This window comes from Orcinus orca, chromosome 3, assembly GCF_937001465.1.
Source record: "Orcinus orca chromosome 3, mOrcOrc1.1, whole genome shotgun sequence".
In the NCBI taxonomy this organism is placed as follows: domain Eukaryota; kingdom Metazoa; phylum Chordata; class Mammalia; order Artiodactyla; family Delphinidae; genus Orcinus; species Orcinus orca.
In genome coordinates this window covers 68101909-68116921 of record NC_064561.1, presented here as the reverse complement: position 1 = coordinate 68116921, position 15013 = coordinate 68101909, and the positions used below count along the sequence as shown (strand labels likewise).

Genomic DNA, 15013 nt, shown 5'->3' with positions numbered 1-15013 from the left:
AAGCCACTTGTTGCATCTCATTCATTTGTAGTAACTGATTCTACAGAGATCCTAAAATAGGATTCTGATTATTCTTTGTAGTTGTATAGCTTAGAACTAACTAATCCGTTGCAAAGCATTAAAATGATGTCAAGATAAACAATACACATCTTTTGTGTGCACCTCAAGGCCCTCTTGAGGAGTCATTTCTCTGAACTCCTGTAGCACTTTATTGGATCTTCCTTCTGGCTCTGCACCTTCTTCACCTCCCCTTTGGACTTCAAGTGTGGAAGGTTGAGTTAATCATACTTAATTCCTGGACTTTGTCATCATGGCTCTGCTCTTGTTTTACTTTGTTCCTTTTTATCCCTTTTTCCATGCCCATACTTGCCCTTAGGCAGTCATTCTAATGTGTTTGATTTGCAGATTCTTTTGCTCTTACAAGTTCTTATAAAATGTTTACTACTTTATATATTTTTAAATTTACATAAATGGTATTATGCTATAGATCCTGTTTTGTGTTTTACTTTTTTCACCAGCACTGTTTTTAAGATCTATCCATATGTTACCTCTAGATTGTTTCTACCTGCAGCATACATAGTGTTTCATCCTGTATATCCTCTATTTTTTACTTGTCCTTTCTCTCAGTGATGGGTACCCAGATTGTCTCTCATTCCCCACCACCACAGACAATGCTGTGGTGAAAATTCTGGTACAGTCCCCTTATGGATCTGTATGAGAATTTCTCTGGGATAAACTCAGGAGCAGAATTACCTGTCATAGGAATGCGTAATGTTTATCTGACAAAGTACTGTGAATACACTCTTTAGAATGCTACAGCAGTTTACGCTCCCAGCAGCAATGTGTAAGGGTTACTATATTATACGCCCCCATCCCATTTCCATATCTGCCAATGCTTGGCTTTATCCTTTTATTTGGATTTGTACATTTTTATCTCCCCTTTTAGACTGTAAGCTCCTCGAGGGCAGGGTTTAGGTTGCTCGTCTTTGTATGGTCCACTATGCCTTGCTTGTACTAGACGTTAAATATTTGTTGAATAAATTAATAAATGCCAGGCTAAGAATATAGATTATTCTGAAGGCAAAAGAAAATTATTAAGAATTTTTTTTTAATGTTGATGCAGTTCTTTTTTTTTTTTTTAAATTTATTAATTAATTTATTTATTTTTGACTGGGTCTTTGTTTCTGTGTGATGGCTTTCTCTAGTTGCGGCAAGCAGGGGCCACTCTTCATCGTGGTGCGCGGGCCTCTCACTGTCACGTCCTCTTGTTGCGGAGCCCAGGCTCCAGACACGCAGGCTCAGTAGTTGGGGCGCACGGGCTTAGTTGCTCCGTGGCATGTGGGATCTTCCCAGACCAGGGCTTGAGCCCGTGTCCCCTGCATTGGCAGGCAGATTCTCAACCACTGCGCCACCAGGGAAGCCCAAGAATTTTTAAGAAGAGCGACATTGTGATTAAAGGGGATGTTTAAGAACTTAATCAAGAAGTACTATTTTAGGGCTTCCCTGGTGGCACAGTGGTTGAGAGTCCGCCTGCCGATGCAGGGGACACGAGTTCGTGCCCCGGTCCAGGAAGATCCCACATGCCGCGGAGTGGCTAGGCCAGTGAGCCATGGCCGCTGAGCCTGCACATCCGGAGCCTGTGCTCCGCAACGGGAGAGGCCACAACAGTGAGAGGCCCGCGTACTGCAAAAAAAAAAAAAGGAAGTACTGTTTTAGACTGCTGAGGAACAGATTGAAAACAGAACTATAAATGTAAAGTAAGCATTAGGTTAACATGATGCTTTATATCCCAGAGTTGTTTATTGGAGTAGGTAACATGAAAAGTTCTCATTTTAATATCAAATCATTAAAATTGTATAGAAAAATTATACGTACAGTGAACGAGGTTGAGTGTTTCTCTGGAAATTTTACTACTAATATTCTCTAGTTTAGTAGATTTCCATTAGTAATCATGCTTATGTGGATTTATATATGTCCAAATTTAATAATGTCTTTTAACATATAACTGCTTATGTCCATCTCATTTCCTCACTGCCCATAAAAAAATAAAGGCCATGTTCTAAGCTGTCTCTATATCGTGGTTTCCTGTTGCAAACTTTTTTAATTATTGGAGGAAAAGTGAAAATTGAGGAAGTAGGGTAGTAACCAAACCAAAGAGATAAGATAGTAACTTTACCTGTGTTCCTAAATATTAATTTATGATATCACTCAATGCTACCAATGAGTAGACAATGAATAGATTTATATATTTCTATCTGACAGTGGGCGATGTCTGAGGAAGATGGAACTGTTTTATATTCTGGTGTCTTATACTACTACCTTCCTAGAGACTGAAAATTTTGTTGCTAAAAGGACACTTGTTAACATTCTCTACTTTTCCCCAAAATGAAGTTGTTTCTTCAGCTTCTAGGAATAATTAGGTGACATTTGTTTTTTACCAACATGGCTTAGTCGTGATGTTGTAGCTTGTATTAGTGCTTTGATGTGTATCTAGGCAATCCCACTAACTCCATGGTTACAGATACTCAGTCATTGTCTATTTGGGGAAGAACTGCTTTTTGTGCATTACTTTCACCATCCTCTGTTCTTCCTGCTACATATATTTTGGGCTTTTTGTCTCTATGTTCAGTTAAATAAGTTACTCTTTGTAATCTTGTGCTCTAAGCTTTTTGTATTTTATTTCTTAACAAGATACAGCCATTTCTCTCTGTTACTATCCTCAAAATTCTAGCCTTACTTTGGATTATCTTACTATGATAAGATTTTAAATCTGTGAATGTCCAATGTTGTCATAATTAATTACCAGTCTGATTAGTGTTGAACTCTTACCTAATTTTCTTAATCTTAAATACAAATTACAAAACACAAATTACAAAATACAAAAACTATACAAGCGTGTTTTAAAATAATGTTGGAGGAGCATTCAGAACTTCTTTGCAGAACTTCTGAATTTACTCTGCTGATGTCATTGAATTTGTTACACAACTGAAAATTTCCTTGCTGGGCTCGCAGATTTATACATTGCTATTTGTGGCAGTTAAACTCCCTTTTCCTACCAATGATTGTCATTAGGTACTTTGAACAAGTAAAGCAAACTATTATTTCCTATATGATCTTGTGGAAATAGTTATAAAATTATCTCACAAACTAATGGCTTTTGCTCTGAAAGGATAAAGTCTGTTCCCACTACTTTGCTCAGATAGAAGTATAAAATTGAATATGGACAATACATTTTGCTGAATTTTGCCTTTAAAAAATAACTAATCATTGCAGCTCTATTTACAATAGCCAGGACATGGAAGCAACCTAAGTGTCCATCATCGGATGAATGGATAAAGATGCGGCACATATATACAATGGAATATTACTCAGCCATAAAAAGAAGTGAAATTGAGATATTTGTAGTGAGGTGGATGGACCTAGAGTCTGTCAAACAGAGTGAAGTAAGTCAGAAAGAGAAAAACAAATACTGTATGCTAACACATATATATGGAATCTAAGGAGAAAAAAAAAAAAAGGTCATGAAGAACCTCGGGGTAAGACGGGAATAAAGACACAGACCTACTAGAGAATGGACTTGAGGATATGGGGTGGGGGAAGGGTAAGCTGTGACAAAGTGAGAGAGTGGCATGGACATATATACACTACCAAACGTAAAATAGATAGCTAGTGGGAGGCAGCTGCATAGCACAGGGAGATCAGCTCGGTGGTTTGTGACCACCTAGAGGGGTGGGATAGGGAGGGTGGGAGAGAGGGAGACACAAGAGGGAAGAGATATGGGAACATATGTATATGTATGGCTGATTCACTTTGTTGTAAAGCAGAAACTGACACACCATTGTAAAGCAATTATACTCCAATAAAGATGTTAAAAATAAATAAAACAAAACATTCGTTAGTATTAAAAATAATAATAATAACTAAGTCTTTAATTGCAGTGATTTTGGAACTGTGGTTGTCTGACCTTGTTAAAGACAGTATCTCAGGGAAAACCTGTTAGACTTTTTTTGATAATAACATGTTGCAAATATTTGAGCTACCTGCAGTTTTGAGTTCTCCTATTCTAGCAAAAGAAGCAGTGAAATCTCTTATTTTTTTGTCCAGTAGTTTTGTCACCCTCTTGCAGTTCTGAGCATTTAAACATCTAATGGATTATTTTTTTCCTTTGAACCTAAGAATCATTTTGAATGCATTGGATGAGCTTATTTTTAAATCTGAAGTTACATATGTTATTCATATATATTGACTACAGTCCTTAAGAATAGACAACTGTTTTTTACCCAGGTTTTTTTTTTTTTTTTGCGGTACGCGGGCCTCTCACTGCTGTGGCCTCTCCCGTTCTGGAGCACAGGCTCCGGACGCACAGGCTCAGCGGCCATGGCTCACGGTCCCAGCCGCTCCGCGGCATGTAGGATCCTCCCGGACCAGGGCACGAACCCACGTCCCCTGCATCGGCAGGTGGACTCTCAACCACTGCGCCACCAGGGAAGCCCCCCCAGTTGTTTTTAAACAGCTTTGTTGTTGTTTAGTTTACACACCATAGAAGTTCACTCATTTTAAATGTACAATACAATGACTTTTAGAAAATTTACATAATTGCATAACCATCACCTCCATCAAGTTTTGGATCCATCACTCCAAAAAAATCTCTCATGCCTGTTTGTGATCAATCCTCATTCTTACCACTATAATCCAGGCAACCAGTATTTTCCTTTCTGTCTCTATAGATTTGCCTTTTCTCTGTAGATCTGTTATAAATGGAATTGTACGATATGTGGTCTTTTGTGTCTGGGTTCTTTCACTTAGCATAATGTTTTCAAGGTTCATCCACGTTGTAGGCTATATCAGTAGTTCCTTTTTATTGCTGAATAGTCTCAGTTCTTCCTAAACAAGATTAAGCCTTGAATTTGCCTCTAAGTAGTTATTATATGTTTCCTCCACTTTATGCCCAGATGTTAAGATTGTTAATGTTGATAATTATTTTGCCATGAGGGGAGTAAATTAATTTAAGTGTGATCGAAAACCTTAAATTAATATACAGTTACTTCATTTTTAACATACACTGTCAATATGAGTAATCCTATATGGGAAGTCTGATTTTCTCCTAGGTATTATTCATTGTTTCTCTCATAGACTTTTACATGAAGAGTTTATTTAAACTCAGAATAATTGTCCTTTGTGATATAAGTTTAATACAGTGTTCAGGTACAGAAGTGTTTAAGACTTAATGAAAAATTTTAGAAGGTTATATCTTAAAAATTGATTTCAAATTATATTTTAATATAATAAAGAAACATTTTGGCAGTTTGAAAGACACTTTTCCCTACTTTGATCTACAAGTTACAGTTTCTTGCAGTAACCTGTACTAATATTGTAAAAAGAACAATTGGGCAGTCAATATTAATGATACCCTCAACATTATTTTGATACTGCTTTAGATTTGATGTTCTTTAAAAAGTCCAATTAAATAAGCAGAATTTTGAGGTTCTTTCCTCTTTGATTTCCTTTTCTCCCTAATCCTGTGTTTTCCAAAATCATCCAATCCTATAAATATTAGATTTTTTTAATTGAAAAAGTCACATTTTTTGAATTGGCAACATCCCTGTTGGTGCTATGTAAAATAGATGAGTCTGGTCTTTAATCTACCTACAACTGGTATGAATCTGAACATTCATTCTATAGCATTAGTTATATGGGTTTTGGGAGGGAAGTATGTGGTGGGGGGCGGAGGGAGGGCTGGGATTTTTTTTTTTGTTTTTTTTTTTTTTGTTTTTTTTTTTTAGCATGGCACATTTTCAAACATTTTTCATGTGCTTAGGTACATCCAAGCAGAAGTCCAGTTCCCTGCAGGTAGCAGATCAGGACGTACTGCCACCTTTTCACCCATACCAGCCTTTGGAGTGCATAGTAGAGGAGACTGAAGGAAAACTGAATGAACTGGGACAAAGAATTAGTGCTATTGAAAAAGCACAGCTTAAATCATTGGAGTTAATTCAAGGTGAACCTCTGAACAAAGATAAGATAGAAGAACTTAAAAAGAACAGAGAAGAGCAAGTCCAGAAGAAGAAGAAAATACTGAAAGAACTGCAGAAAGTGGAAAGGCAGTTGCAGATGAAAACACAGCAGCAATTTACCAAAGAATACTTGGAAACCAAAGGTCAGAAAGACACAGTATCTCCACACCAGCAGTGCTCTCATAGAGGAGTCTTCCCAGAAGGGGAAGGAGATGGTAGTCTCCCAGAGGATCACTTTTCAGAGTTACCTCAGGTTGACACAATCTTATTTAAAGATAATGATGTGGATGATGAGCAACAGTCTCCACCATCGGCAGAACAAATTGATTTTGTCCCAGTCCAGCCTTTATCATCTCCACAGTGTAACTTTTCCAGTGAATTAGGTTCTAATGGGACAAATTCTCTTGAACTTCAGAAAGTATCAGGTAATCATCAGATTATAGGACAGCCTCAGATTGCTATTACTGGACACGATCAGGGGCTGTTAGTGCAAGAACCAGATGGACTAATGGTTGCAACTCCAGCCCAGACGCTTACCGACACTCTTGATGACCTGATAGCAGGTGGGTTAAGAAATATACCTGTAATAATTTCTCTTTAATCTTTGTGCTCAACTTCTTTACATGACTTTCCCAAAACACCAACTTGGTACTTTTCCATTTTAGAACTATCTTTATAAAATTACTCATTTCTTGAGGTGTTTTGGAAGTGAATTTAACTAAACTCAACAACACTAACACACAAAAGTGTGTTTTCCCTCTTCTTTTTTGTTATTTGCAAAAGCAAAGAAATAAAGTTGCCATGATCCTTTATTTTAGCCCTTTGGTATCAAAATCACCCTGTGTTGTATCTTGGGTAGGAGATCTCAAAATAGAATTTCTTTGTAGGCTTTAGAGATAATCATATAAGGTTAGACATTTAATTTTCCTGCTGGTGATTTTCATATTTGGAAATCAGAATTCTAAATCGCATTGCTTTTTCTTTATTTATAATTTTATTAGATCAATTTAAATATTTCTAATTAAAAGGAATGTTCAGAAAAAAACTATAGCATTCCATGTTTTTAAAATATTTGTGGTTAGAAGATCATTGTCAACTTGATAACGATTTGGAGATTGGGATTTTTGTATTAACTGTCTTGATGAAAGCACACAGAAACCATACACACACACACACACACACACACACACACACACACACACACACAGCAAAGCAAAAAAGAAACCAGCCTTATAAACTTACAGTATATGTTTCTGTTTATTGTTGTGTGGAAAATTACAACTAGATATGAAATGAGGTGCACAAGTTTACTTTCCGTTTCATTGTCCTTGCAGCAGTGGGAAAACAGTGCAATTAATCATTTACCTTCCTAAAGATGGCTGGTGAATGTATCACCTCCATGAGAGCCCAGTTCAGAAATGCAGCCAGAATGGCTGTTGACAGTGGATGAAGACCAAGAACTAAGATGTAGCTGGAGTGATATTCAAAGGCAGGCCAGTCCTCTGTCTCTTGATTGCAACATTTTTTTTCTTTACTGTTGTCTGTTTCTTCTTGTCGTATTCTCCTCCCCTCCTCCCATCCCAGTTATGCTATCCCAGTTTCCTTTCTTCTTTTGTGAGCCTTTAGTCTTCCTAATCTTTACTGAATCTTTTAAAATGTGGAGTAAGATTACTTAATTCAGGAATTTTATTGGGCATGTGTATGACTTCGAGTGGTTATAGAATTATAATAGTGCCTTTGAGGCTCCTCTGATATGTAATAGGTATTGCTGTGCAGAGGAGGAATGTCTTAGTTTTCATAAAGGAAATAAAAATGCTGGGAAATGTTTTAAGGAGTTAGATTCTTTATTCTTTACTTTTGTTTTTTATATCTTCAACCCATAGCCACTTAACTCAAATTGACTTTGTGTCATTAGCATTGCAAGTTGTTATAAATTTTGAATAAACTCTTATAGTTCATTTATGGTTCTGATTTCTAATCTGGTAAAAGCAGATATTGGAGTGTGAAGTATGATTATAAATAATAATGATGAAACTGGTGACCTGAGAGTAACATTTTTAAGACTTAGGATTCTATAAATATCATTATAATGTTCCTAATTAAGTACTCAGTTTGCAGTTATGAAACCCACATTATTGATCAGTTTAGTTTGTTGGAACTTAGGACCTGTCCTTTTTTTTTTTTTTTTTAAAGGAGAAACAGCTCTAAAGGGAACTTGTAGGTGTTAACTTTATGGTAGTATTTACTGCTGTTTCTTGTAGAGGAGGTCAAATTCTGGTTATTTCACTGAAGTATTTGTTAAATTAAAATGACCTTTTACAAAGTTCACATGAAACTTCAAAAAATTGGTTTAGAAAACATCTTTTAATTATATTTAACATTAATATGAATAAAATTTAATTTCTCTTAGACATTAATGTCTAGTGACAGTTGCCCCACCATATTGTACAATATTCTTTTATTAATATACTTTAAAGTATAAATCCGTCAATACATTAAAAATTACACATTTTTTTCTCTCTTTTTTTTTTGGCTGCTTGGCTTGTGGGATCTAGTTCCCCGACCAGGGATCAAACTCAGGTGCCCAGCAGTGACAGTGCCTAGTCCTAACCACTGAACCTCCAGGGAATTCCCTGAAAATTATCTTCATTTAAAATTTTTTTCATTTTGCTGAAGCTTACATTTTAAAATATATAGCAATAATTAGATTTTCTTTGTTCAAAATGATGACTTACCTCAAAATTTAAAACTTTATTAAGTCTAAGTTTCTCTTAATTTCTTAATTGAAGATGAAATAAATAAGAATGAATTAGGTAAATACCTAATGCTTTGATTTTATGATGTGTTAATATACCAGTAGAATTATAGATCAGACCAAAGATATAATTAATTTTACCTAAATTAAATCTAGTTATCATGCCTCATAGTTAATAAAAGAGAGGAAGAGAGGATACTGTACATCTTACAATTTTACTTTAGATAATATATATAATAGCAATAAGTTTCACTCTTTAAATATAAGAGTATTTTTCTTTCTTCTTTTCTTTTCTTTTATTTTTTTGCGGTACGCGAGCCTCTCACTGTTGTGGCCTCTCCCGTTGTGGAGCACAGGCTCCGGACACGCAGGCTCAGTGGCCATGGCTCACGGGCCCAGCCGCTCCGTGGCATGTGGGATCTTCCCGGACCGGGGCACGAACCTGTGTCCCCTGCATCAGCAGGGGGACTCTCAACCACTGCGCCACCAGGGAAGCCCAAGAGTATTTTTCTTTATTGCTGTTCTACTCTCAAAATATTTGTCATGATAATGAGTTGGTTAGATACATAATTTATGAATGTCATAACTTGACTAGCTGACTGACAGCCATAACTATATAGTCTTAAACGTATCATACTTGATATAGTCTCAGCCAGAATATATGTATACTCTTGATTGGAAGCATGGTTGTTCAGGTTCATTTCTTCTGAAATTAAGTGTCAGGCTTTTAGAAGTTATCGTAATAGCAAATGATTCTCAGTTCAGATGTCTAGAATTAAGGTCTGAAAATAAAAAGCAATTTAAAGAAATTCAAAATAGCTTTGACCATTGAGCAGTTCTAGAAACATCTAGTAAAATTTTCAGGCTTAATATATAAAGAAGCTTGGTTAAAAAATCAACTAGTATCACTTTATTTACATTTATTGAGCGCTTACCATGCACCAAGCTCAGTGCTAAATGCTCTTATATACATTATCTCATGGGCTCTTTATAGTAATACTATAAAATAAGTCCATATCCCATCTCTGTTTTTCTGTTGAAAACTGAGGCTAATGGAAATTAAGTTGCTAGTAAGTGTTAAGATTCAAACTCAGTTCAGCCAGTTTAAGAACCTTAGAAGTAATATGCATGCATCTGATTCAACTTGAAGTTCTGAGTTTATATTAAAGATATTATTTCCTTAGACTTCTAAATTCTACTAAATAACAATTTCCCTTATTATTTTTATATTAAGATTTGATGTGCATGTAAGGTTTAATATAGTTTTGTGACTTGAGAACATTGTTACTGTTGTTGACATCTTAATAGGCTCTCTTCAAACAAATTCCAATTCCATAGTATCTTTTTTTTTTTTTTTTTTTTTTTTTGCGGTACGGGGGCCTCTCACTGTTGTGGTCTCTCCCGTTGTGGGGCACAGGCTCTGGACGCGCAGGCTTAGTGGCCATGGCTCACGGGCCTAGCCGCTCCGCGGTATGTGGGATCTTTCCAGACCGGGGCACGAACCCGTATCCCCTGCATCGGCAGGCGGACTCTCAACCACTGCGCCACCAGGGAAGCCCCATAGTATCTTGCTTTAAGTAATCCTGTGGTAGTCATTTTAGGCTTAAGAATAAAAAAGTAATTAGGAAATTATCTTTGAGGGAATTTACAGTAAAATATCTTTAAGTAATAATTTCTTCTAATAGATGTTAATATTTTATTTATAGATTGTTATTTATATGGAACTATTTAATAAAGTTACTATTATCTAAAACAGATTACAGTGATTTAATTTCTTAAGGCCTTGCAACATAGTTTACATGTACCTAGTATCTGAGATGTTTATGTAATAAAGTTTATTACTGTCTTCCGTATTGCCTACAAAACTATCTTAAATTTCATAAAGAATTAAGTAAAATATTGCACTTATTTAGTTCTTCTATCACCCCATTTTAGGATAGTGCATAAATTTAATTTGAATTATGTAGTGACTTTTGTGATAGTGATCTGTTTTGGTCATTTTCAGAGACATTTTGTTCAGAAATAGAAAACATTTTAGGATTTATGAAAAAAATTTCATAGTCCTGGTATAATTTTATCTTCATAAAACCTTTATTCCACATGTACTTTTAAAATCTTTGCTACTTTCTAGTTTTTTCTTTAGAACTTTTCATATGTAATTAATCCTATTAGAGTCACTTCTGTGGAATGTTTCTGATTGTCATTATTACAGGGAGGAAAAAATGTCTTGAGGATACTGTTGTACAAAAATGTACAATCAATGTAACAATACATATTTGGTAACAGAGCTGTTAAATGTACAAAAGTATTTTTTAAAAACCAACTCTGTAAAAAAGTCTTTTATAACATCATATTCTGGCATAGCACTCTAGTCAACTATTTTAAATTTTTTGAATATCTGTTGTTCATAATAACAAAAAGATAACATGAATAAACAAATTTAATGATACAAAAGTAATTCTTTAGTAAGATATATGTTGATAATTATATGACTACTGTTAAAATCTTACTATTACAAAGGTGCCATATATCAATGTTTAGTGTCTTGTTTCTGGAACTGTTTCCAAACATATCAGCTGTTTTGAGGAGGCATAACAAAATACTATCTGCTTTTAATTCATTCAATGACAAAAATTTTTAAAGCTTTGTTTTCATTGTGCGTGTTCTTACAGGCAAAAGAAATATTTATAATAATCATTTTTATTTGTAACCATATAGTTAAATTATGTATATTTATGTGGTGACAGAAGCTGTAGAAATTCATATTATCAAGATGTGATTTTATATATATTTGTTACGAGCGGGGAGGGACAGCTCATGTAGAAACATATCTGAACATCTTAAAATTTGCTATTATTTAAAGCATACTATTAAATATAGTATAGTACTATAATAATAGTGTAGTACTATTAGCATACTACACTTATCTTTCATACTCGTGATCAGTATCCTTGATTGGGATCCAGTCATATCAAAATTCTAGAGAGAAAGCATTCTCCAATCTTGAAATGCTTACATTTTTCTTTAAGACCTGTGTGTTTTTGATTGACTTTTAGTGTGGGTAAGAGGAAGTTATTGCCATCATTGAAACTTTGTTGTCTTTTTCTGTATTATTAATGATTATATGTTTTTTCTGAGTTTTTTCTTTCTTCAGTGAATTGTAACGTTTTTATTTTTCAATGCAGTGATTAATAGTACTGAAAATCCTATAAAATACCTGATAATTACATATATTAGGCACTTACCAAACACTGTGTTAAATACTTTTTGCACATTTCTCATGGATAATTCACAACATCCCTCTGAGATAGGTCCTATTTCCCTCTTCATGGGGCAAACTCCATCTCATGAAAGAAAAGAAATATGCAGAGAGAGAAAGATATAATTTCATTTAATTCAGTTTCAGACATCAGATTTTGAGGTCCCAAATAAAAGTTCCAATGTTCATTTTTAAAATAGTTTGATTTTCAGACATTGATTCATTTTAGCAAATTTTCAGAGTAAATATTGAATTTTAAAAACACATACTCTCTGCTATTTATGTGAGAAATATTCTAACTTGTTCTTCCCTTTTTTCTGCTTCTTCTGCTTCTTTTTTCCTTCTTTTTTTTTTTAATGCATTGTCCTCAGGATGTTTTTATCTAATTGCCTTTTACAAACTAAGATATAAGATTCCTTTTTTTTTTATTGGAAACTGTTTTCTCCCTATTGACAATATAAAAGGCTACCATTTGTTGTATATGCACTAAATATCAGGTACAATGCTCAATATTTTACTTCATTATCTCAAGGGGTTTTCCCAACAACCTTACAATGGAGGTACTGTAATTATCATCCCATTTTACACATAAGGAAATTGAGGTTCAGAGACGTTAAGTTACTTGCCCAAGATCAGAAAGTCATTGGTAGAACTGGGATTCAAACATATGTCCATCTGACTCAAGCTTGTGATTTAATTACTACATTATATTACTGCTATAGAGTTTTCCGTTTTCTGTGTTTTTCTGTACACAAATGACATTACTCTTTTAAGTAGAATTCAGCAATATGAATATTGTTTTTCAGCTGTGAGTAGCAGAGTGCCCACTGGTTCAAACAGTTCCTCTCAGACGGCAGAATGTCTTACACCTGAGCCCTGTTCGCAGTCTCCAAGCAATGTGGCTTCCCAGTCTGTGCCTCCTGTGTATCCTTCAGTTGACATCGATGCACATGTGAGTAGACTGCTTTATTTATTTATTTATTTATTTAGGTAATTTATTTTTTTGGCCGTGTCGGGTCTTAGTTGCAGCATACGGGGTCTTCGTTGTGGCATGCGGGATCTTTCATTGTGGCGCGTGGGCTTCTCTAGTTGTGGTGCGTGGGCTCCAGAGTGCCCAGGCTCAGTAGTTGTGGCATGTGGGCTCTCTTAGTTGTGGCCCACGGACTCTTAAGGTTTTTTTCCTTTTCCTAGACTGAGAGCAACCATGACACAGCATTAACGCTAGCTTGTGCAGGTGGTCATGAAGAACTTGTATCTGTACTCATAGCGCGAGATGCTAAAATTGAACACAGAGACAAAAAAGGTAAGAAATGTTAGTGAGAAATAAAGTTGGAGAGTAATTATATCAGAAAACAATTCATTTTTTACTATCAATAAGTGGTTCCTAGACTATTCAGTGAAAGAATGGGTTTGCATATTTCAATTAAGAATATCTGGATTTGTTAATCTACAGAGCCAAATTATTCTTCAAAAATTAGACTGTAGATCATCAATGAAGCAAGCTGTGTTTAGCTTTCTCCTTAATCTAAAAGTAGAGCATGCAGAGGTATCAAAGTTTATTATGAGTATAAACTTTAATAGTTTCGTTTGACTTAGCATTTTCTTTTTATCAGGTGTTTATGGGGTTTTGTCACTAACAAATTAGGGTTTAAAACAGTTTTATGTTAAATGATTATAAGTATCTGCCCTAAAGACCTTTTCCTACTAAAATAATAGAGAATTAAAAACAGTGCCTTAATATGTTAAAAAACACAAATTTGACCAAGATTTTTATTTTCTGATTTAGGTTTCACACCACTGATCCTGGCAGCAACAGCAGGACATGTTGGAGTTGTTGAAATCCTTTTGGATAAAGGTGGAGACATAGAAGCACAATCTGAACGAACTAAGGATACTCCGCTTTCATTGGCATGTTCTGGTGGACGTCAGGAAGTATGTTAATGTTCATTTTGTAAACACTTGTATTTTAAATATGCATATGCTTAGTAATTTAGCTACATGAATAAAACTTGCATGTGTTTTGACATGTTCTATATATTAAATTTAATGAGAATAGTAAATGCCCTTTTAAAGAATCTGTTTCTTGCCTTTCAGGCAAAATAAAAATTCTCATCATCCTTACGTTTATTGGGATTCAATAGAGCATAGTCCTAACACATGAAATGCAAATTTATCACTCAATAATTGAGGAATAGAAACAGTAACAACTTGTTATTTCAGTATGATTGGAATTTCATAGCTCTGAATTCCTTGATATGAAATTGAATTCATTTCTGTAGTGCTGATATTTGAATATTTAGGGTTTAATTAAAATGTTAGGTATTTAGACAAGGAAGTTATAAGTTCCATTTCTTTGTGCTTCCTTCATTATAAGATAGACCCTTGGTGTAAACTAGATTTCTCTGTTCATATTTTACTTTGTAGGTAGTAGACTTGCTGCTGGCTCGGGGTGCAAATAAAGAACATAGGAATGTGTCTGATTATACACCACTGAGTCTAGCTGCATCTGGAGGATATGTGAATATCATTAAGATTCTGCTTAATGCCGGGGCAGAAATTAATTCAAGGTATCTATCACCTGTTTATTTTATTACTCATGATTAGTAAATTATTACCTTGGAATTAAGTGTTTTCCCCTAAATATTTGGACAGATACCATTTTTAATTAAGATAGTACTAAAGTTGCAAGGCCAACAGTTATTCCTATAATGTGCTTATAAGTAATCAAAGCTTATTTCAGCTAACGTTGCTGTTTTTAAAGAGGTTTCTTTTCAGAAAACACTGTTATATATAGTTGGAAATTTATGGCCTCTGCATAGGGATTATGTTTTAAATTGTGAGATTTTCCTACTTCTAATTATTAGTCTAAACAAATAAAATCTATTCATTGGAGTTAGAAACCTTTCTTCTCACTGAAGCTTTTTCATTTTTTATGTTCTCTATGCTTTTTAAGAAAACAATAGGCAACATATTATTTTAATTTTC

General features: G+C 34.7%; 1 protein-coding gene across 13 annotated transcripts in view; it reads left to right on the top strand.

The window, feature by feature from the left end:
- ANKHD1 (ankyrin repeat and KH domain containing 1) overlaps nucleotides 1–15013 on the top strand; it is a 123442-nt gene that overhangs the window by 76080 nt on the left and 32349 nt on the right. For 11 of the 13 annotated variants that reach the window (XR_004477137.2, XR_004477136.2, XR_004477135.2 and 8 more), the window contains 5 exons: nucleotides 5819–6577; nucleotides 12835–12980; nucleotides 13220–13331; nucleotides 13815–13960; nucleotides 14453–14595. Coding sequence is in view for 9 of the 13 variants with exons in the window: in XM_033406634.2 (XP_033262525.1) it covers nucleotides 5819–6577; nucleotides 12835–12980; nucleotides 13220–13331; nucleotides 13815–13960; nucleotides 14453–14595 (1306 nt within the window). In the remaining 4 variants the exon portion in view is untranslated. The remainder of the gene's footprint in view (nucleotides 1–5818; nucleotides 6578–12834; nucleotides 12981–13219; nucleotides 13332–13814; nucleotides 13961–14452; nucleotides 14596–15013) is intronic. The other 2 variants (XM_033406641.2, XM_033406640.2) reach the window with 1 other exon arrangement.